Genomic DNA, 21,921 nt, shown 5'->3' with positions numbered 1-21,921 from the left:
GGAAAAAGGGAACCCTCGTTCACTGTTGGTGGGAATGTAAATCAGTACAGCCATTGTGGAAAATAGTATGGAGGTTCCTCAAAAAATTAAAAATAGAACTACCATGTGATCCAGCAATTCTACTTCTCGGTGTATATCAAGATGACAAAAACACTAATTCGAAAAGATATATGCACCTCAGTGTTCACAGCAGCTTTATTTACAATAGCCAAGATATGGAAGCAACCTAAGTGTCCATCAACAGATGAATGGATAAGGAAGTTGTGGTATATACATACAATGGAATACTACTCAGCCATAAAAAAGAATGAAATTTTGCCATTTGTAACAACATGTATGAACCTGGAGGATATACTAAGTGAAATAAGTCAGACAAAGACAAATACTATATGTTTTCACTTACATGTGGAATGTAAAAAATAAAGCAAACAAATGAACATAACAAAACAGAAACCAATTCACAGATATAGAGAACTAGTGGTTACCAGTGGGGAGAGGGGTGGGGGGAGGGGCCAGATACAGGAAGGGGATTGAGAGGTACAAACGACTAGGTCTAAAATAAATAAGATAGGGATTTCCTTGGTGGTGCAGTGGTTAAGACTCTGCGCTCCCAATGCAGGGGGCCCAGGTTCGATTCCTGGTCAGGGAACTAGATCCCACATGCATGCCACAATTAAGGAGCCCACGTGCCGCAACTAAGGAGACCGCCTGCCGCAACTAAGACCTGGCGCAACCAAATAAATAAATAAATATAAAATAAATAAGATGTAAGGATGCAATGTACAATGCAGGGAATATAACCAATATTTTATAACAACTTTAACTGGAGCATAATCTATAAAAATAGCAAATCACTGTTGTACGCCTGAAACTAATAAAACATTACAGCATGTAAATTATATAAATCAAATATACTTAAGAAAAACTCAACATTAAAACAACAAACAACCCAATTTTTAAAAATGGGCACAAGACTTGAATAGATACGTCCCCAAAGAGGACACAGCAAAGAAACATATGCACATGAAGAGATACTCCGTATCATTAGTCACTAGGGAAATGCCAATGAAGACCATGACAAGATACCACAATGGATCCTTTCAAGTGGCTAAAATAAAAGCTGTGACAACACCAAACACTGACGAGGGTGCAGAGCATCTGACACTCTCACACTGACTGTGAATGCACAATGGCACAGCTACTCGGAGACACAGTTTGGCAGTTTTTACATTTACCGTATAACACAGGCACCCCACTCTTAGGTATTACCCTAGAGAAATGAAAACTTAAGTTCACATAAAAAGCTACACACGAATGTTTATATTTGCTCCATTCAAAGTTGTTGACAGCTGGAAACAACACAAGTGTCTTTTGTGAACAGATAAACTATGGAATATCCATATGATGGAACACTACTCAGCAGTAAGAAGGGTCAGACAACTGATATACCTGCCAACCCGGGTGAATCTCAAAGGAGCTGTGCCAAGTGAGAGAATCCAGTCTCAAGAGCTTAGGTACTATGTGATTCCATTTAGATGACATTCTCGGAAAGACAAAACTAGTGATAAGAACAGAGCAGCGGTGGCCAGGGCTTAGGGATGGGGGAGTGTGTGACCATAAAGGGACAGCAGAAGACAGCTTTTGGGGGGTGATGGAACTGTTCTTTATCCTGATTGTGATGGTGGCTACTCAAATCTATATATGTGTTAAAATTCATAGAACTGAATACAAAAAAAAAAATTCAATTTTACTATATGCAGATTTTTTTTTTTTTTTTTTTTTTGGCTGTGCCATGCAGCTTGCAGAATTTTAGTTCCCTGACCAGGGACTGAACCCGGGTCCCGGCAGTGAAAGCGCCAAGTCCTAACCACTGGACCACCAGGGAATTCCCTGTATGCTGATTTTAAAAAGAAGTTTTTTTAAAAAGTCAAGGCCAGCAGGACTCTGGTCAATATATGAAAGATACTAACTTGGCCCTTGCCCAGAATGCAGTGGAATGACCCCTCTCTGAGCCCCATTGTTGATTTATGGGCTCTTGGGGCTCTAATCACTGGTCTCCCTTCCATCTTCTTACTAGCTGAAATATTATTTGTCGTAGAACTTTACAGCTGTGTTTCTCCCACACCCTTTCACCTTCTACCTAGAACAAGTTATTCATCTGTGGTAGTTGAACAAATGGCCCCCATTATTTACCCTCCTGTGTCTTGTCCTTTGCCCATGACTCTGCAGAGCTCTCCTGCTCTGACTCTGGTCTCTGCTGTGGACGTGTCTTGCCCGACATGGGATGTTAGCCAACGTGACACAGTCAGAGCTTGGAAGGTGCTGCAGTGTTTGGGTTTTCCCTGTTCTCACTGTCTGCCATACATTCTCAGGCTGGGCCGCTGGTCCCAGCTGCCCCATTATTCCCAGTCAAGGCCATCCTGGACCAGCTGACAGCCAGCTGATCCCCCCAGACATGGAAGCAAATGTAGCCAAGATCAGCTGAGCCTCCTAGCCCATCACCTAATACATGAGCGATACGTTATTATTATGGTACGCCACCAAGGTGTCAAGGTCGTTTATTACACAGTATTAACGTGGCAGTAGGTAACTGATACATCACCCAATTAAGTAACCATTCTCAGTTACCACTCAGAGATATCATTTGAAAAGTGCAAGGGGAAATGCAGAAAGCTGTGAAATTGTTTGACCCACTGAGAAGAAAGCTGTTACCAAGGTTGATTATAATGAATAGAGTAATTCTGTCTACAACGAGCAATCAACTTCTCGCGTGTTGTGGTCTCACCCCCTGATATTAGAAAACTTTTATTATTATTATTTTTTACTAACACCAAATTGGATGGAGGTTATGGTGCCAAAAATAACTTAATCGGCTTCCCTTGCTGAAGTAGGGCAAGCGATTGGAATAATCTCGAAGCTGCCAACTCAAATCATTTTGAGACTGAAGTGAGAGCCTGAACAAAGAAGTAAGTGGAACGTGACTGCAGCGAAAACAGCTCGCCTTGGAGAAGCTCCTAGTAGGCGATACTTCATGTAATCCTCTTAGCAAGGCAGCAAGTTCTGTGCTACTGGTCCTGTTTTACAGATGGGGACACTGAGGCACAGAGAGGCCAAGGGCACAGGCCACTAGGTAGTGCAGTTGACATTGAGCCCAGATCTGTCTGACTCCAAGTCTTGCTCTTTTTAAATATAAAAAACGTGTATCTGTGTATAACTGAATCACTTTGCTGTACAGCAGGAATTGACACACACTGTAAATCAACTATACTTCAATTTAAATAAAAAAATACTGCTCTTTCAGTTAGATACCAAGCTGCTGCTTAAATTCTGTAAGAAATTAATAACAGAGCTCTGGCTCATCTGTTACCATGCTATCTACCCATCATACTGAACAGTTACTGGGGTGAACAGAAGGTCTGCTACTTGAGAGGAACCTGGCACTTTGCCGCCTGGTCACTGGGCTTGGCAATTTAGGGCTTGGCCACGGGGCTGCCACCTTTACAGTAACACGGTCACAGAGCCTCAGCCTCCCAGATCAACTTGACTGATATTTGGGGAGAAAGGGACCATGGCTGGGAGAGTCACAGAGAAATCTATACTGTCTCCCACACATCCTCAACGAGTGTGCTTGCTGTGTGCTCCTCTGGCCATCATGCCGTAGCTCCAAGGTCTGCCCTGATTCTAAGGAGCCAGAAATGAGCTGTGTATCCTGCTAACAGCAAAAGCGATCATTTTACTCCCGCAGCCGCAGCTAACCCATTAAGTGCTTACTACGTGCCTGGTGTAAGTGCTTCAGCACTGTCCTGTCAAAGCTCTGAATCAGCCTTCTGAGGGAGGGCCTATTCTCAGACCCACTTTACAGATGGGGAAGTCAAGGCACAAAGCCCTTAAAGGGTCTGACCCGAGATTACCGAGCTAGTAAATAGCATGGCCTCGAGTGGAACCCAGGCCTGCATGACTGCATCTCTTTCTCTTAACGATGACACCGTTAGCCTGTACCTTTAATGTGGAAGTCATAAAACACGCCGCATCCCAAACCCTGACAGAATGGCTTGCTTCCTGTCACATTAGTAATTTCTCAACCTGCCTTCCCAGAACAAGCTAGTGAGGAAAACATCCACAACTCTGTCACATCAAGTTCTCATGTGTGAAAAAGAAAAATAAAAACAAGGGATCACAGTCAGCCCGTGACCTGCTTTATCTTCTGAGTGATGCTTGCTAAGCCAGCAGATGACGTGTTCAAAGGAGAGTGTTCCCAGGGCCCAAGCAGGACTTCGGTTCTCCGTTCTGGTCCAGTAAAAACAGCCACTATTAGATTCATGAGGAACAAGAAGGGACCGAGGCTCGTGAGCAAACCGGTTCAGAATGGGGAGGGGGGTGGAAAGTGTATGAGGAACAGGTATCTAAGGCGGCTTTTCTCAACTGGGTCAAAGCCCTCATGAGTTCCTGAACCCGCCTCAGCCCCATTTCCCTTTCTTTCTGCAACATTTACTTTGGGAGTTAATCCCAAAGAGGCGGAGAAGGGTAGGACCTTAGACACACCAAGCAGCGGCCCTACAACAGCTGTGCACAGTAAGAGGCCACGGTGGGGATAGGTTTAAACCAGTGGCTGTAGCCCATGCCAGAGACCCTCCAGAGGAGAGGCAGGTGGCCAAAGGCAAGTGTGACAAAGCCAGGCTTCCTTTCCTAGGGGCGTGGAGGACCCACAATTAGAATCCTGAACTTGGAAACAGCCCATCAGAAGATACTTAGGAATGCTGTATCATGTGCTTCATTTTGACGTAATGGTGACACAGAGTGGAGGCTGCCAAACCATACAAACGCAGCTTACGCTCCCCAATGCACCGCCTCCAGCTGTGAGACTACGGCAGGCCACGTCACTGTCAGAGGCTCAAGTCTCCTCCTCTGAATAAAAGGGACCAACCTCAACCAATAATAACACCAACCTCAGAGGGTAGATGTGGGGACTTAATGAAAGAACAGCTCCTTGCCCATTTCCTGGTGTATCCTTCTTATCTCTTTCTTGGCAATGGAACCACAAGGGTTTGCAGCTGGTTCTACAAGATCCAATGATATACCAGCTTCTTGGGCTGGATCAGGGTTTCTCAACCTTGGCACGACTGACATTTGGGTCAGGTGGCTTTCTGTGGTGGGAGGCTGTCCGGTGCATTGTAGGATGTTGAGCGGCATCCCTGGCCTCCACCCACAGTTGTGATAACCAAAAATGTCTCCATTCATTGCCAACTGTCCCTGGGGTTGGGGAAGAAGGTAATAATGCCCCCATAAAGTCAGAGGCACAAGGAGACCCAACAGGGCTTAGAAGGGCAGGAGCAGTGAGTGAGAAAAATGAGCAACACGAACAAACTCGTAAGAAAATGTCCCACAACAGCTGCTCTGCACAAAACCCCTTCAGGTAAATTGCACTCAAGAACAGAATTTGTTCCTTGAACTTAGCAGGTGAGATTACCAGACTTCCTTTTCAACCCTGACAACCTGTGACCAATTCCCTGGAATAGACACAACTGTCCTCCAAGGACCCACGTTCCTCTTACTAAGACGAAAACCACATAATTACTGGCTGCGTTCTTTTTACAGGTAAATAAGCACGGCCTATGGTTACACGAAGATGACAAGAAACAAAAGAACCACCCTAGAGAAGACGTGGGAGACTCAGGCGGGCGCTTTGCCTGGAGGAGCTGAACATCTGGCTGGCCAAGGGCCTCTCTCTGGGAACACGGTACCTTCCATACAGAGGGAGAGGGCAGGACTGATGGGCTGCATGCACTTGGATGCTGAGCTGACGTCTACTGCCCGTGGCCTGTTCTGGTGGACCCGTCACTCCTCAGGCCTCGGTCAGAACCTCAGTCCTGAGTGCCTGGGGTCAGAGCTACCCTGGCAGATATCTTGTCATCACTGTCCTCTGGAACTGAGTGGATCACTGCCTGCTTCTGCCCTGCGTTTCTTCAGGTGTTAGACAGATTCATCTAGTGCAGGCCCTTTGGGCTCTAGAAGGCGTGTGATATCCAGTGGACCACATGCAGCCCACAGCTGTTGTGTTTGGCCCACAGACAAACTAGTTGCCAACTATTTTAAAAGTCAGATTTTATATCAAGGTATGGGCTTCTGCCATCTCTTGGAAAATTCACAGATCGGCAACCTGCAGTCTCACGTGATGATAATCAACTAGGCTGAGTAGTGGTCAACTCTTAGATGCGGTCTCTGAGCTCCACTCCACACCCCTCTCTATTGTCCCAGCTCACTGGCTTTATTCACTTATATGACCTGCCTGGACCCTACAGCCATCTGAGTTTGCCATGGTCCTCCAGTCAAGAGGGATACATTTGGGGTACTTGTCTGCTCTGTTGACCCTGGATGCTGGGAAGGTGCCAAACCCAGATAAGCAAGATGCTGAAAGATCACAGAAATAAGTCAGAAGGCAGCCTCCCACCGGGGCATATCTGTCCCATTTAGGGTGCCAGTCCTGGTGGTGAGGTGCCTCCTTTCCCAATAATCACCTGACTAATCATGCAGGTAAGAGGTGGAAGCTAAGAGACAATGACAAGGCTGAAATGGAAAAAAAGACTTGTACAATTTATCCAAGTCTGTTCATGGTCCCCCTCTGAGCTGGGGGCGAGACATCAGTGCTTTGCCCCCATAGAACGCAAACAAAGCACCAACACATCAGAAAAGGAGTCAAAGAGTCTGTAATCCCAGCTGACCTCTATCTGATGTGAGTTATTCCAGGACCCCTAAAGTGTCATGGTTCCTGAAAGGGGGGCCAGGTACCAGCCCCGAAGTCACCAGAGCGGACTCCCCAGGAGGAAGCTTTGACCTGTGCAAAGTGCTCCACACCAGAGTAAACTGCCCCATCCTGCAAGACAAGACCAGCGGTCCTTCAGGACCTCGGACAGCTGCCAGGTCCCAAATGGGTCCCTGCAGAGCGAGGCCTGCCGGTGGAAGGCACACATTTCTAAGCAGGGCTGTGGAGCTGACCCGCCCCCCACCAGGAGGCCCGACAGGCAGCTGGGGCTCTAGCAGGCGCTTCCCCCTGCCGCCCTCGGTGACTTGTTCTCGGTGGCAGGTTGCTATTCTTACTGCTCTGGGACTAGGCGTTAATTTGGCAGCTCTTTCACACAGAGGAAGCCTTCTTTGGGAAACGCTCTCTCCCCTCGCAACCCTGACCCAGCTTTCTCCAAGTTTCCGCCTCCCCTCCCCTCTGCTGTGCTGGCTCCTGGCCTACTCTGTCCCAGCTTCCACCCTGTCACCTCCTCCTGTTTCTCTGAGCGCCCTTCCCCACCTGTGACACCCGGTCCCCAGTTCATATTAGGGAACTGTCTCCCAAGGAGTGTTTCCAAAATCCTGAAGGACGTGACTCTTTGGGATTGGAGAGCAAAAGTCAGAATTCCTGGGTGTTTTCTCGGAAATTCCCCAACTCATACGTTATTCTTAAAAATAGTCCCAACATTCTTCATACTATTTATTCATTATTGTGGAACTCTAACATGATCTGCTTAATAAATAAGAAGTATTAAGTTCAGTGGTATTTCACAAAGAATCGTAGCCCACAGCAAATATTCAAATGCTGGGAAATGCTAGCGAACACTATTGGGTCATGTTCGGATAATAATGCAACACGCGAATCTCCTGTGTCGAAATTGCCAATTTAAGGACTTTTTGTGCTTCCAAAACATAGTTATTGGAATGCCACTCACAGCAGTATACTATATACATAAACTTATTAGTATTTATTTTATTTGCAAGAATGATTCATTGTTTGCAGCAGACAGAGCCATGAACACACTACTTTATGACATGGCATCAGCTAAAGGCAAGACTAAGTAAGTAGATCATGACCGTTCCTCTCCTAAGAGCTCCAGTCCTGGTTCCAGGAACCATCGACCTTTGCCTTCAACTCCATGCGTGGCACTTCCTGCTCTTGCTTTTACCTCATCGGCGTGGATTCCTTCAAACCAGGGATTGTTACACTTTAATTTTCACAGGAGAATGACAATAGTTTTTCCTGATTTCCTGACTGATCTTTCTTGAGACCTGGAAAAACTTATGTTTCCTGAGAAACACAGTCAGGAATTCACGCCTGATGCCAAGCCACAGGCTGCAATGCTAGGAGACACTCAGCTCTCTCTCCTGCCTTGAGGACCCCCCAGAGAGTGGTTTCTAAATCCCGCGTCTCATGCTCACCTCGCTGCTCCCAAACCGGTTTCCCCTCCGTACCCTTTGCCCAGATATTTAGCCTCAAAATCTTGGCATCATCTGGCTCAGGCCCTCCCATGCTTTCTCTCAACTCTTACGAAAGCACCCTGCCCCATCTCCCCACCACTCTCACTCCCCCCTCCCAGCTGCCAGTGGGATCCTCCTAAGGCATGGACCTGAGCTCAGAGACCTGCGAGGGCTCCCTTCCCGGAGACCAAGATGGTATTGGTTTCCAAGACCTTCCACCCCCAGCTCCCAGCCCTGCTTTCCAGGGCGTCCTGGCCACAAGGGCGGCGCCTGCTCTCCGCCAGTGGAGGACAGAGGGCCCCCCGAGCTTTGCAGCTGTTCTGCATATCTGGACAGAACATCTCCCCCTTCATGCCTAACAAAATGGTGAGTATCAAATTGATATGAGAGGGTAGGGGTTAGTGATATCTGTCAAAATTTAAACACGCACCTGCCCCCTGAGCCAGAACCGCTTCTAAAAAGAAACTCTACAGACCTACCTGCCAAACTGTACATCTAGTACATCTATTTGAAACATCCCTGGCAATACTGTTTGAGGGAGAAAAATCTGGAAACCTCCTAAGTGTTCAGATGGAGCGATGGTGAAATAAATTATGGAACAGCCACTGCAGTGAGTACTCTGTAGCTTTCAAAGGGAATGAGCCAGCTTTATTAAATTAAAAAGGCAAACTACAGAGGGCTGGGTAGAGCCTGGCTTTGGCTTACATAAGTATTGACGATTTCTGCAAAGTTACATAAGAAACTTGACAGCGATCACAGGGGTGGGGGGCACGATGCATAGCAGAGTGGGGTGTGATGTTTACTTCTCCTTCTTATATCTTTCTGTTGCGTTTCAGGTTTTTTTTTTTAATACCATGATTTTATCACTTCCTCCAAAACGTCTGCTCCCCAGACTCTCCTTTTCCCGTGCTCCCTTTCTGCTGGTAGAAAATAGTTACGCACATACAGAGCTTACTATATGCGAGGCGCTGTTCTACGAGCTTGACATGCATGTGCGCGTGGAACCCTCTCGGCAGCCCCAGGAAGGGATGCTGGCAACATCTCCACTGTACAGAGGAAGACTCTGAGGCACGGGAGGGCTTAAGTTAGTTGCTTGAGGCCACACAGCTAGGGCATAGCAGAGCTGGGCTACAAACAGGGCAGTATGACACCTGTCTAGGCACTCTGCAAATTCCTAGTGAATGAAAACAGGAATGAGGGAAAGAAATGCTGCCATGGAATGATAACATGACCCACACACCTGCTGACCCTGAGGGCTGGGGCGCTGTCTTAGTCATATGTGTAATAATACCCCCACCAACCTCCCCCACTACCCCAGGGGCCTCCATGGAGTAGCTGCTCAGTACTACCCAGCCCTCTGTAGTTTGCCTTTTTAATTTAATAAAGCTGGCTCATTCCCTTTGAAAGCTACAGAGTACTCACTGCAGTGGCTGTTCCATAATTTATTTCACCATCGCTCCATCTGAACACTTAGGAGTGTTGACTTGAATACAGGGCCGTCTGTATGGAATAACTTGGTGCATCTCTATATCTGCCTGGTCTGTCAGGACCCCAGGTGTGTCATAACTCTCTTCTCTCACTCCCGACAACCAGTCCTCAAATATGTCCAGGGTCCAATCACCCTGGCCAAGCCACCACCCTCCTCCTGCTGGGCCCTACAAAAGCCTTCCCACCCGGCCCCCGCTGATTCCATTCTCTACCCCACATCCAGAGTGAAGTTTTAAAAACACAAACCAGGTTATGCCACATTTCTGCTCCAAACCCTTCAGTTTGGAGTAAATCCCAAAGTCATTGTTACAGCCTCCGAGGCCCTGTGTGATACAGCCCTGGGGACGTTTCCCCTGTTCTCTCTGTTCTGGCCAAACTGGCCTTACCTGACACACCAAGCTTGCTCCTGCTTCAGGGCCTTTGCACTTACTGTTCCCTCTATCTGAACACCCTTCCCCCAGAAATTCACAAGGTCTTCCCTCAGAGACGTCTTTCCTGACCATTGGTGGAAACACTGCCCATGCGGCTGTGACTCTCTAAGGCCTCTAACTATGCATTATTTTTCTTCAAAGACCTTCTTGTTTAGCAGTGTATTATATGTTTATTTTCCATTTCCCCGACTCCATAAAGGTGGTTTATCCTCTTTTTTCTGTTTTGTTCTCTGTTACATCCCCAGTGCTTGTTGAGTCCTTAGTAGGTGCTCAGTAAACACTGACTGGATGAAAAAGGTGTTTTGCTGAACACAAGCCCCTTTGACAGAGGCTTTCCATGTATCCGCTCAGCAGCGTTTCTGCCCTGGAGACGTTCCAGGCTCGCCCACTTTTTCTGGGACTTGTAAAAGCTGCACGATCGTCCTCTTCTCCCTCCTCTTTGTAGAGCTGATCTCTCCCCACTTCACCACCAAACAGAAAAGAAATAGCAGGAGTAGAACATAATTACTGTGACCAGTGGGATGCATAGGGGGTAGGGAGGCCATCTCAGTATCAGAGAAGAGTAGCTGTCGCCCTGGTCATTTTCAGAAAGGGTGATTCATTCTGATCTCTGTGGGTGGGAGCCTTGAGGGCGTGGAAGACCAGTACCCTGGGGACTGCACTTTCTCTGCATCCCTTAACACGGCCCCTGGAATAGCCAGGCTGGCAGATGGAGGTGATTAAGTGTCATTTTACATATCATCTCTCCAGGCGACAAGGTGGCAGGTCTCCCTGGGGAGGGGCCTCCGGGTAACGAGCTTCTGAGGAGTGGGCATCCTCCTGCAGGGGAGGCCTGGCCCCTAGTGGGGAGCACTGCCATCTAGGCCCGGCTGAGCTCTTGGGCTCCCAGAAAAGCCAGAGCCTAGCTGTCGCACCCAGTTTCCCTGGGGCAGGCCCTGAGTCACTCCATCTAGATGAGAGATCCCCACAGGGGAAGGAGGAAGGGAAAGACTGACTTTCAGAATAATTCATGTTATAAGTCAGCATTTCATGAGCACCTACTATGTGCCCTGTATCTCAGGGAAGCACAGCGGGCTCTTGCCCTGGCCTGCCACTTACTCTCACAAGGACCTTAGGCAACCCACTTAAATTTCCTGGCACTCCAGTTTTTCATCTGTAGACACGGATGGATGGATGGATGGATGGATGGATGAATAGATGGATGGATAGATGGATGGATGGATGGATGGATGGATGGATGGATGGATGGATGGATGAAGAGACAGATGGAGAAATGTCTGTAGGGTTTTTGTGGGGCTTCTCTCCTGGTCTTTCTCACGAGTCTCGTTATCAATGGCCACTGACACGGAGAAGCTGCTGTGTCCCGCTCTCACACAGAATCCTCACCTAACATCCCAGCAGAACAGTGATGTCAAATACTTATCTTCCCATTTTACACATAAGGAAACTAAGACCCAGAAAGGCTGGATCCTTGCCCGAGATCACCCTCCTCCTTCATGGCAGAGGTAGTGTGGAACAGCGCTGACTCCCAAATCCCCACGCATTCCATTTGGACACCAGGGGTCTCAGGCTCATTTGCCTTTGAGGGCCAGGAAGCTGAGGTACGTCAGCGAAGCAGGTCCAGGGATGACATGAGAGGGAGCGGCGGCGGGTGAGGCGCCAGCTGGGGCACACTGCTCCCATCAACAGTCACTCACATTGCTGTTTATTTTAAAACACAGCCCACACCTAACCAGTCTGCCAGTCTGGCCACACAACTGAGATTTTCTGAACAGGATCTGCACCCCTTTCTGGCTGCCGTAGACCATTTTGGAACCTGAAGGTGTGGATCAGCCACAAAAGCAACGTGAGTCTAGGGTCCTAGGAAGGAACCACGTGACTCCTGTGAGCGCCCCTGGCAAAGCAGCGTGTCCGCCGGGGTCCACGTGACCCTGGTGTTTACCCAGGCTGAAGCGTCTCAACCCCACGCCAAAGCCCCACTTGCTGGGAGAACATGGCAGCTCCTATTTCAGCAAAAATATATTTAACAGCTTTGAGAGTAAATATGCAGCAGATGGGGGTGGGGAGTGGGGAAAACATCGACTGTGTTTTCTGCTGAGAATCCGGTGGAGAATTTGTGCTGTGACCCCACATGACTCTGGCTTCACCCCCGGAACTTTTCCTCTCCCCTCACGGAACGGCAGAACACGGTGCATTTCCCAAGGATGAGTGACTCTGCAGAAATCCGTTTTAATAACGTGCTAAATGACAGCACCACAAATCACTTAAGTCTTCACCGATCTGCAGTCCAGTTCCGCAGAGTGAATTCTTGGAATCCTGGTCTCCCTTCGATAACGCACCTTCAAAGGAGCACCTGACATTTCCCTAAGTAACTGCTTACATCTGCCATGTGTCACATCTTGGGGTTCTTGCCTTTCCCTCCAACACGCCAGGAGGATGAAAACAACACGGGGCCCCCAAAGGAAGAGGGCATTAGGGGGTGTTGTCTGCTCACTAGTTTGGAGGCAGGTTCTGGTCCCCACGTGGGCCAGACATACACAGGGTTCAAAATGGGAAAGAAATGGCCCACTTCCTACTGTCCTACTTTCTAATTCAGACTGCTGCTGGCATTAGCAAGGAAGGCAATGGGCGGCAGAGAGATCTGGAGAAGAAAACTGAACCTGCTGACTCTTCAACTCTCAGATCTGTGCAGATGGCAGAATCCTTGGAAGTCATGCTGCCCCTTGCAGAACACAGTGAGATACTGACACAGTAAAAAGGAAAGACAAAATGGAAAAGTGTGTGTAAAAGCAGGTGCCATGGAATACTGGATTCCAGGCTGCATGAGCCTGAAGGTTTTAAGGGTTTTGGTGAAGAAAAATGAGCAAATTCTACCCACTAGGTTTAATCCCCCGTACACCTTCCGTCTCCCGCCCCGTATGGGAAAGGCACCACCTTGAGTGACGGTCAGCAGTGGATGAGCTTGTTGAACACACTTTGGAGCACAGAGTGTGAGCAGTGCATCATGGGTGCCTCCCAGTCAAAGCCTGTATTGCTGAGCAGCAGGTAAGAGCCAGCACCACAAACTCAGGCGTCTCGGGGGGCCAGGCAGGTAGTGCGAGTGACTATGGGAGAGAAACAGCCAAGCGCTAAGAGCGCATGGCAGGGAAGGCTCGGCTCAGCGTGCAGGAGGCAGCAGAGTGGCGGGGACTGTAGCCAAGTGTGGTCCAGCGGGAATGCAGGTGGGTATGTGTCTGCTCTGGCCGCCATAACAAAATACCACGGACCGGGTGGCTTCAGCAGCAGACAGTTATTTCTCACAGTTCTGGAGGCTGGGAAGTCCATGATCAAGGTGCCAGCAGATTCAGTCCTGGGTGAAGGCTCTCCTCTTGGCTTGCAGATGGCTGCTTTTTCACTGTGACCTCATGTGTCAGAGGAGAGAACTCTGGTGTCTCTTCCTCTTCTTCTAAGGACACTAATCCCATCATGGGGACCGCCCTTATAACCTCATCTAACCCTGATCACCTCCCAAAGGCCCCATCTCCAAATGCCACCACGTTGGGGATTAGGACTTCAGCATATAAATTTGGGGGGGCACAGACATTCAGTCCATAATAGGGTGTGACCAATTCTGAGTTTTCCAGAGAAGCCTGATATATGATTTTTTAAAAAATATGATACCTTCTAATTTTTTGATGTTGGCAACACTTTAATTAAGAAAAAGTAATAACATGGACCTAGAGATTACCCTACAAAGTGAAGTAAGTCAGACAGCAAAGACAAATATCATATGATATCACTTGCATGCAGAATCTTAAAAAATGATACAAATGAACTTATTTACAAACAGAAACAGACTCACAGACATAGAAAACAAACTTATGGTTACCAAAGGGGAAAGGTGAAGTGGGGATAAGTCAGGAGTCCATGATTAACAGACACACACTACTATATATAAAATAGATATTAAAAAAAGAAAAACAACAGCAACAAATAACAAAACCCCACCGAAGAGTCAAATAAAAGAGGTGGGAGGGTCGGGCTCCATCCACAGGCTGCGGGTTTGTCACCCATGTCCTCAAGCCATGGGCTCTGGCACCAAACAGCCCGGGCCCCCTATGTGCTGGTAGGTAACCATGGGGTCACAAGGTAACCTCTCTGGCCTCATTTTCCTTGTCAGTATTAGGTGGAACCTTATGAAATTGCCCTTCATTGGCAACTTTGTAAGGTTCCATGTAATAAAATGAAGATATGGTGTCCATCTAATTAACAGGCTCTCAGGAAGACTGGATGAGGTGAAACCTACAGCCAGAGCTTATAGTAAATGCTCAATAAGCGAGGGGAGGAAGCCGGGCAAGGCCATCCTTAGTCAACAAGTCCACTCATGTTCAGTAGCTGAATGGGATCCTTAGGGCCCTGAATCAGCATTTGAAAGACTGAGGAAATCTGTCAAGATTATAATAATCACACTTTGGGGAGTTTATTTCCTTAGTTGAGAGAGATGTTTTTTAAGTAGGAATCTCTCAGGGTGAGATTCTGAACTGAGACACCAGACCTGCTGTTTTCTGGGGCTGCACAGAAAGGAAGTTATCACGTGGAGGTTCACCAGCATGGACAAACTGGGCTGCAGCTCACCTTCCGTCACCCCCAAATGAAACAATCTGCAAGCTCCAACCTGTAATCCCATCTCACTCAAAAAAGACAAAGGAGGAGAGGGCAGCCAACTGTGGAACTGCAAGGAAAGCCGAAGGCCAAGCTGTTTAACTTCACCTGGGGTCGAGACCAATGTTGAGTCCAGAGTCTCGTGTCAATGTTGCGCCCCTTGCCACAATCTCCTACCAAAATGCTTTGTGCTTTTTAAGCCCATGAAATTGAACCTCACATTCTCTCTGCTAATTAGGCACAACGCCTTCTCTCTCAGCTCTCATCAACGACAACCAGAGTGGCTGGGACTGCACAACACGCCGAGACACTTGAGTTAAAGTGCAGTTGTCACAAGTCGGCAGGCTGATGTTTGGTGCACTCTCCACCAGAGCTGCCTGGACCACCTGCCCTGGCAGTAGGGGCACCAGCTATCCCGTACGAGGCAGCCTCTTCTTCTCACACGTGAGGTGGGCGACCTTTCTTAGCACTGGGGTCTCAGGACTACCTCTCGGATTCAATTTTCATCAGGAAATTTGGCCAAAACACACCTGACCCAGTGAGAGGTTGATTTCCAACACTCATCACAGGCCAGGGGGCTGCCTTAAAAGATGAAGGGGACCCCCTCTCATGAACTATAGTGGCATTTTCAAAACAGCAGGATCAAGGCCCTAGCATCACAAATAACTGAGTAAAAGAAAAATTCAGCTTCCATATGGTATATTCTGTGTGGGGGGGTGCGCAGAGAAAGGCATCTTTTTATCACAGATAGCACAGTACAATTATACCTTCTCATAAAGGTCCTGAAACAATTAGAAAGACATAAGCAAGTGGCTTGGCTGCCATTTCAAAGCCCTAAGCAGGTAAGAGGGGCAGCCCTGCCGATGTCTGTCTGGTTGGAAGTTCAACTTGGAAATTCTGGAAAGTGTGATGCCAAAGGCACACCGTTCCCCCCACAGACAGACGCAGAAATAAGCCCCGGCTTGAGTCACAGCATCACCGTTAGGACAAAACAGATCCCCAAACCCTCAGCACCCATTTAAAGAGCTCTGGGGAAAGGAAACTCTTGCTTCGTCCAGCAAATCAGTGTTTTTCAAGTGACAAGTCCCAACCCACTTTCAGAGGCCCACAGGTTAGCGAGATGGATTCTTATATCGATCATTTCCACTATGATGGTAACGTTTTAGAAATAATATACAGTTGACCCTTGGACAACATGGGTATGAGTTACACAGGTCCACTTACACACAGATATTTTTCAATAAATATATTGGAAAAATTTTTGGAGATTTGCAACAATTTGAAAAAAACTCGCAGATAAACTGCATAGCCTAGAAATATTGAAAAAATTAAGCAAAAGCTAGGTATGTCACGAATGCATAAAATACAATGTAGAGATACAAATAATATACAAACTATATGTTAAGTGACTACTTATGTCATTGGTAAGGTCAGCAGTAGGCTATAAGTATTTAAGTTTTGAGGGAGTCAAGAGTTATACACAGATTTTCAACTACAGGGGGGGGTTGGCACCTCTAACCCCTGTATTGCTCAAGGGTCGAGTGTAATTATATTCTTTGGCATCTGAAGACTTTATAAAAACTAAGATGCTTCATCATTTGGGTTCCCCGAATCCAAGGGTATAAATGTCGCAGTGTGATGAGAGACTTATGAGAACAGAGGGAACTGATCAGTGATAACGTAGTGACACCAGTGGAGGCCCACCCGCCCCCAAGGTGAGGCCCAAACACATGTTTCCCAGCGACGTGACCCAAGGAAAGTCATGGCGGGGGAGGTGTGGTCAGCATGCGGACCACCGGCGCGGTACACGGCACGTGGCGGAGCTCAGGAGAAGCTGCTGCACGCTGTCGTGAGCAAAGGTTTGGTTTCAGAAAAAGCAGCATTCGCTCTGTTAACTGCTGATTCTGAATTGCAATGATTTTGTAAGTGCTTAACATGTAAACTTCTTTAATTTTCTTTTCTTTTTTTTACTTTTATAAGACATATAAGAAAAAGGAATTTATACCTAGTTTAAGTTGGTTCATACTTAGGTAATATTAACATGAAAGTAACCTAAGTCGGCACCAGTGGGAGCCTGCGAGAAGTTTCCTTGGGTTCACTGCCCACTGCTGAAGAAAGCCTGACAGAGACCACTTTAGCTCTGGGAACACCTGTGAGCTGCAAGCTTTCTTTGATCAAAATTGTACCAAAGTATAAAACCACAGAGTCCTGCGTTTTTCGCGAGCCTCAAATCAACAACGCTCACTTGTGGGCTCATTCTCTCGTGAGCCCTTTAAACTCCCAGATGCCTTGACCCAAGTCTCCACATCAGCACCTCGCAGGCTCTGGGGCACAGCCAGGTCCTGGGGCGTCCAGGACGCAGACACATGCAACCGCCGGAGAGAGAAGGAAGGAGGTGTGGGGAGGAGCACGTGAACGCGGCCGGTACTCACATAAGAAGGGCATCAGCTGGACCAGGGTCTCTTTCTGGGGGCTGGCGGCAAACTCGGGGACCACCTGGATGACTTTGTTCATGACGCTGGCGCAGGTAGTTCTGGAGCTGCTTCCTGCGTTCCTCCACAAACTTGGCGTCCTGGGAAGACGGACAGACAGGTGTGCTCAGCTATGCTTTCCTCACCCACCCGGAGACGGACGACCCGGAGAACACGTAACCATCAATCATCACCACCCAGAGCGAGTGCAAGTGGTGCCTCAGGCTTTACACGTGTGATCACGTTTAATAATGGGAGATGCTCGTGATGGTATTATCGTTAAGTGGGGGAAGGCAGGTCCACGAACCTTCTAAAGTGTGTTCTCCAGGAATGAATGAAATCTTGCACCTGCACATGCCGAGTATGGTGCTGGGACCCGGGACAGACCATAAACACACAGGGTCCACGGCTGTGGCCCTGGTGGAGGTCACGGGGCCCGTGGGGGAGACACCATAAAGCCAGTGACCACACAGGTCAGCATATAACTATTCATCACACTCAATGCCACCCTCCAGAGAGGATGCTTAATTTTGCCTTCATGGGAATTTTCTGAAATATGGATCAGTTGCCACTATTTAAGAAAGATTTCATTAATAAACAAATTCCATTTTCTCTGAAAAACTAGGAGAGGTAGCAGCGCAGTCCCACCCCCAGGGCTACTCCGGGCCGGGGCTGCTCGGTGCGCCCCGGGCTGGCACAGGGCCCCATATCCGCGCTCAGGACCCTCCTGACTCACGACTGCCACCCACCCCCGTGTCTGCCCTGGCCCTCGCAGGCAGGGCCAGCTCCTAGGCGTGTGCTCTGGTCAGTCCCTCAGGGTCAGAAGTCGACCTGTGTGGTGATCTGCCGTCCTCCATGTTGAAACTCAATAATTTTGGCACGAGGGACCTCACCTCTGCCTGCTGCCCCGGGACCCACAGAGCCTGGAGCCTGTCCTGCTCATGTACAGCTGCCACTGGGGCCTGGCTTAGACCCAGGAAAGCAGGACCGGTGTGGGACAGGAAAGGCTTTCTCTGAGGAAGTGACGCTCCTTCCAGACTGAAGGCTGAGTGGGTGAATAGGGGAGAGCAGAGCCAGGGCGGCAGAAGGAACAGGGTCACTCAGCTTCACAGGGACAGCGAGAAGCCTCACATGACACACGAGGAAACTGTGGCCCAGAGCGGGGCCGGGCCGCTCGCCCACGAGGCCCCAGAGACGGAGCAGTACAATCATCCCCCCTCTCCACCTCCCGCCAGCCTGGGGCTCGGGAACAGTGTGCAGAATGAGCCCATGTGCTCAGAGACATCCGAGGACATGCCCTGCCCACAAGGCCCTGCCAAGGGCCGGAGCACAGCAGGGAGATTCCCTCTTAAGTGTTGTCAGATTTGGCAAATAAAAAGCCAGGATGCCCCGTGAAATCTGAATTTCAGATAAACAATGAATTTTTCACTATTCATGACTCCATATTCAATAATTCATGACTCAATAATTTTTCAGGGTTCAAGTATGGCCTATACAATAAAACCTTTCCATGTAATATTTGGGATACACTCATACTAAGAAATTATCCATTGTTTATCTGAAATTCAGATTTCACTGGGTATCCTGTCTTTCATCTGGCAATCCTCCTCTGAGTACCGGGGTGGGGGGGGGGAGGAAGGAACACAGAGCAGCTGCTGATCCCTGGGGGCCACTTCAAGGTCACATCAAGGTCCTCTCACCCGAAACCACCCCCTGATGCACTGCCTCAGCCAGACGTTTCTCCAGAGGGGGGACAGCGCTCAAACACTGCTGCTGGCCGCTCCAACTTGACCGCCAGTGCAGTCCCCGTCTGGGGCTGAAATCTCCTGCAGCTTGGTTGGAGGGGCGCTGAGTGCAGGGAGTGAAGGCACCAGGTTAGGAGAGCTGTGGGTCTGCAGCTGGAGCTCAGCCACTCCGGCTCCGATACCAGAGTCCGCTCCACGGTCTCCAAGTTTCAACCCATTGTTAAGCAATTAGACGCTCCTCCTTGGGAAGGTGGTCAATATGCTAGGTTAGTGCCCAAAGGAGCTAATCAGGCCTGGTTTTCAATCTGCACAAGATACCCTCAAGGATGGCTTGAGAGGCTTTGCTGCAGGAAGGCAAGAAAGGGGCTAATCATCCCTGGAAGAACTCGTGGAGATTTCTCCTTTTTCGGGGGGAGGATGCTCAAAACTCTCTCAGCACCAAGGGAAGGTTGGGGATGGCTCCCTGTGCTGCTTGTGGGGCTGGGCTGGGCTATGGGGTCCTAGGAAGGTGAGGATCCCCCAAAGTGAAGGTCAGAGGATCCCACCCAGGAGTCGAATCTGCCCATTTTCACCTGGGCCTCTTCTCGCCCAGGTCCCAGGGCCAACAGGGACTTGGCAGAAAGGTTATCACCCTGGAGGAATCACAAATCCTACTGAGTCCTCAAGCTAGGCAGTCCCTGGAAACCCCAGCCAGCTCCTGAGAAAACCCAACATGGCAGTGATCTGAGTTTGACAGCTGAGCAATTTCTACCTGAGCTGTTCAGAACAAGTGATGGTGTTTGTGGAGTCTTTATTCACGATCTGCGCTCAGCACTTTCCTAGCACTGCATCTTTACAGCACAGCGGAGGCTCAGGGAGGGTAAGACACTTGCCCCAGGGCTCAAGACCTGCAGGCGGCTGAGCAGGGTCCCAGGTCATCAGTGGGTGAGCAGTGAGAGCTGCCCTCAATCCAGAAGACACTCTCCAATTTACATAAGAAAAATCTACAGGTCCTCTAAACTGCAGGTGTCTCCCAGCCAAGATGCAGTTCACAGAACTTGCACCTGCCCGTCAGCTGTAGCAGAAGGAAGCGAGTCACTGAGGGGATGGGGGTGCTGACGGCCAGCCTCTGCCTAGATGTCCTGCCTTTGGGGCTCAATATGATCCTGGAGGTATGGACACCTCGAGTGGCCGCACACAACTTGGCAGGACGCAGTGGGGCCGGGAAGATCTCAGAACAACTCAAGGAAGCCTATATTCTTTCCCGTTACTGTCATTTCATTTTTTACTATGAAAATTTCAAATTAGGGCAAAAAGCAGAGCAAATGGTATAATGAAACCCCATGACCCTTTATCTAATAAAGTCTTAACCCTTTTCCACATTACATCATTTTTACCTTTTTGCGAAGGTGTTTTAAAGTAAATTATAGTCATCATGACATTTTACCCCTCAACACTTCAAGGTGTATTTCTAAAATACTAAGAACATTTTCCGATTGAACCGCAATACCATGATCACCTCTAACAAAATGAACGATAATTTGTTGGTGTTACCTCATACCTAGTCGGTGTTTGAACGTTTGAATTTTCAAATGTGCCTACTGCTTCTGGGATTTCTTAAAAAGGGGCAGACTCCATCCCAGGATGAAGCTGGCAATTCTCCAGCAGGGTGAACGCAGCCTCGTTCAGATCAGATTCCCCCTCGGGGATCAGGTGGGCTCTGACCAGAAGGTGAAGATGGTGGTGCCTTTTTCACCACAAGCTGCTAACAGCTTGAATGGCCTAAAAACATTAAAAACCAATGTGTATCTGCCTCAGATCCAGGTTTCTGGCCTCCCTTGAGAAATGGCCCTCATTACTGGAAGCACAGGGCTACCATCCCACCCAGCCTCCTCCCCTCAGTCCCGTCCCCGGCCTGGCCTCTGTGGGACCCCGAATTTGTACCACCTGGATTGCCTGAGGCCCTACAGAGCCATCCAAGAGCCACCCTGTGAGACAATCACGTTCCAGGTGACCACGTTCCAGGTGACGTTCCCTCAGGCAGAAGAACGGGATGCACTGCCACTGGCCAGCTCTGCTGTCCGGCAGCTAAACCACGCAGAGCTGGGGTTTCTCACCTGTAAACTGGGGATTAGGATGGTGCCTACGTCATTCATGGCAGCCGAGGCTAAGCGCCCGGTAGCCAGCATCGCCTGCCAGGCTCTGCGACAGAAGCTGATGATTCTGGACGTTCAGCCAGGAAGCTCTCCTCAGAGAGTTTCTATGTGTACGACGGGGTGGAGACAGGCAGGCAGACAGACAGTGGGGAGCCAGGCAGGGGCAAGTGCTGGGACGTCGCCATCCGTATGTGATCAGGGAAGCGCGCTGGAGGTTTGCACGAGGAACGGAGAGAGCGTTTCACTCAGGGGAGGCCTCCTGAAGGTGCTGCTCCAGCAGCTCTTGGAGGACAGACACCTGTCAGGGGTCTAGGTGGGTGCCCTCAGTGGGGGAAGGGCACGCCAGGCGGAGGGAACAGCAAACGCAAAGGCCGAAGGCAGAAGGAGTGTAGCTTATGGGAGCAGCAGAAAGCGGGCCCGCGTGGCTAGGCTTAGCGGTTCCCCAGAGCTGGAGCTGGAGCAGCAGGATCACGCACAGCCTGGGGACCAAGGAAAGAAGCCACGGGCTGGGACCCAGGAGTGTGCATTTGGAAAGACTGTCGGTGGGGAATGAGCCATAGCAGCCTGAGGCAGACAGCTTTCACGCCACTCCCCTGCTTGGAATTCTTCAGTGGTGTCCCATGAACTCTGCCCCCTCCCAACACGCACATCTAAACCCTTAGCGTGGCTCGCAGGACACTTCTCCACGTGGCCCCAGCGTGCCCTGCCGACCACTTCCCTTCACAGCCGCCCCCCCACCCCCCCATCAACACGCCCCGCGTCCTGGAGATCA

At 49.2% G+C, this 21,921-nt stretch overlaps 1 protein-coding gene across 4 annotated transcripts in view; it reads right to left on the bottom strand.

The window, feature by feature from the left end:
- The window catches only part of SNX29 (sorting nexin 29), a 550,106-nt gene that overhangs the window by 41,057 nt on the left and 487,128 nt on the right, over positions 1 to 21,921 (bottom strand). For 3 of the 4 annotated variants that reach the window (XR_004345666.1, XM_032604205.1, XM_032604209.1), the window contains one exon: positions 17,231 to 17,370. Coding sequence is in view for 2 of the 4 variants with exons in the window: in XM_032604205.1 (XP_032460096.1) it covers positions 17,231 to 17,370 (140 nt within the window). In the remaining 2 variants the exon portion in view is untranslated. Of the gene's footprint in view, positions 1 to 16,773; positions 17,371 to 21,921 lie in introns of those variants that run through there. The other variant, XR_004345669.1, reaches the window with a different exon arrangement.

Source organism: Phocoena sinus, chromosome 15 (genome assembly GCF_008692025.1).
Source record: "Phocoena sinus isolate mPhoSin1 chromosome 15, mPhoSin1.pri, whole genome shotgun sequence".
Lineage (NCBI taxonomy): Eukaryota > Metazoa > Chordata > Mammalia > Artiodactyla > Phocoenidae > Phocoena > Phocoena sinus.
Note: the sequence above shows the minus strand (reverse complement) of the source record. Positions and strands in the feature narration are given on the sequence as shown.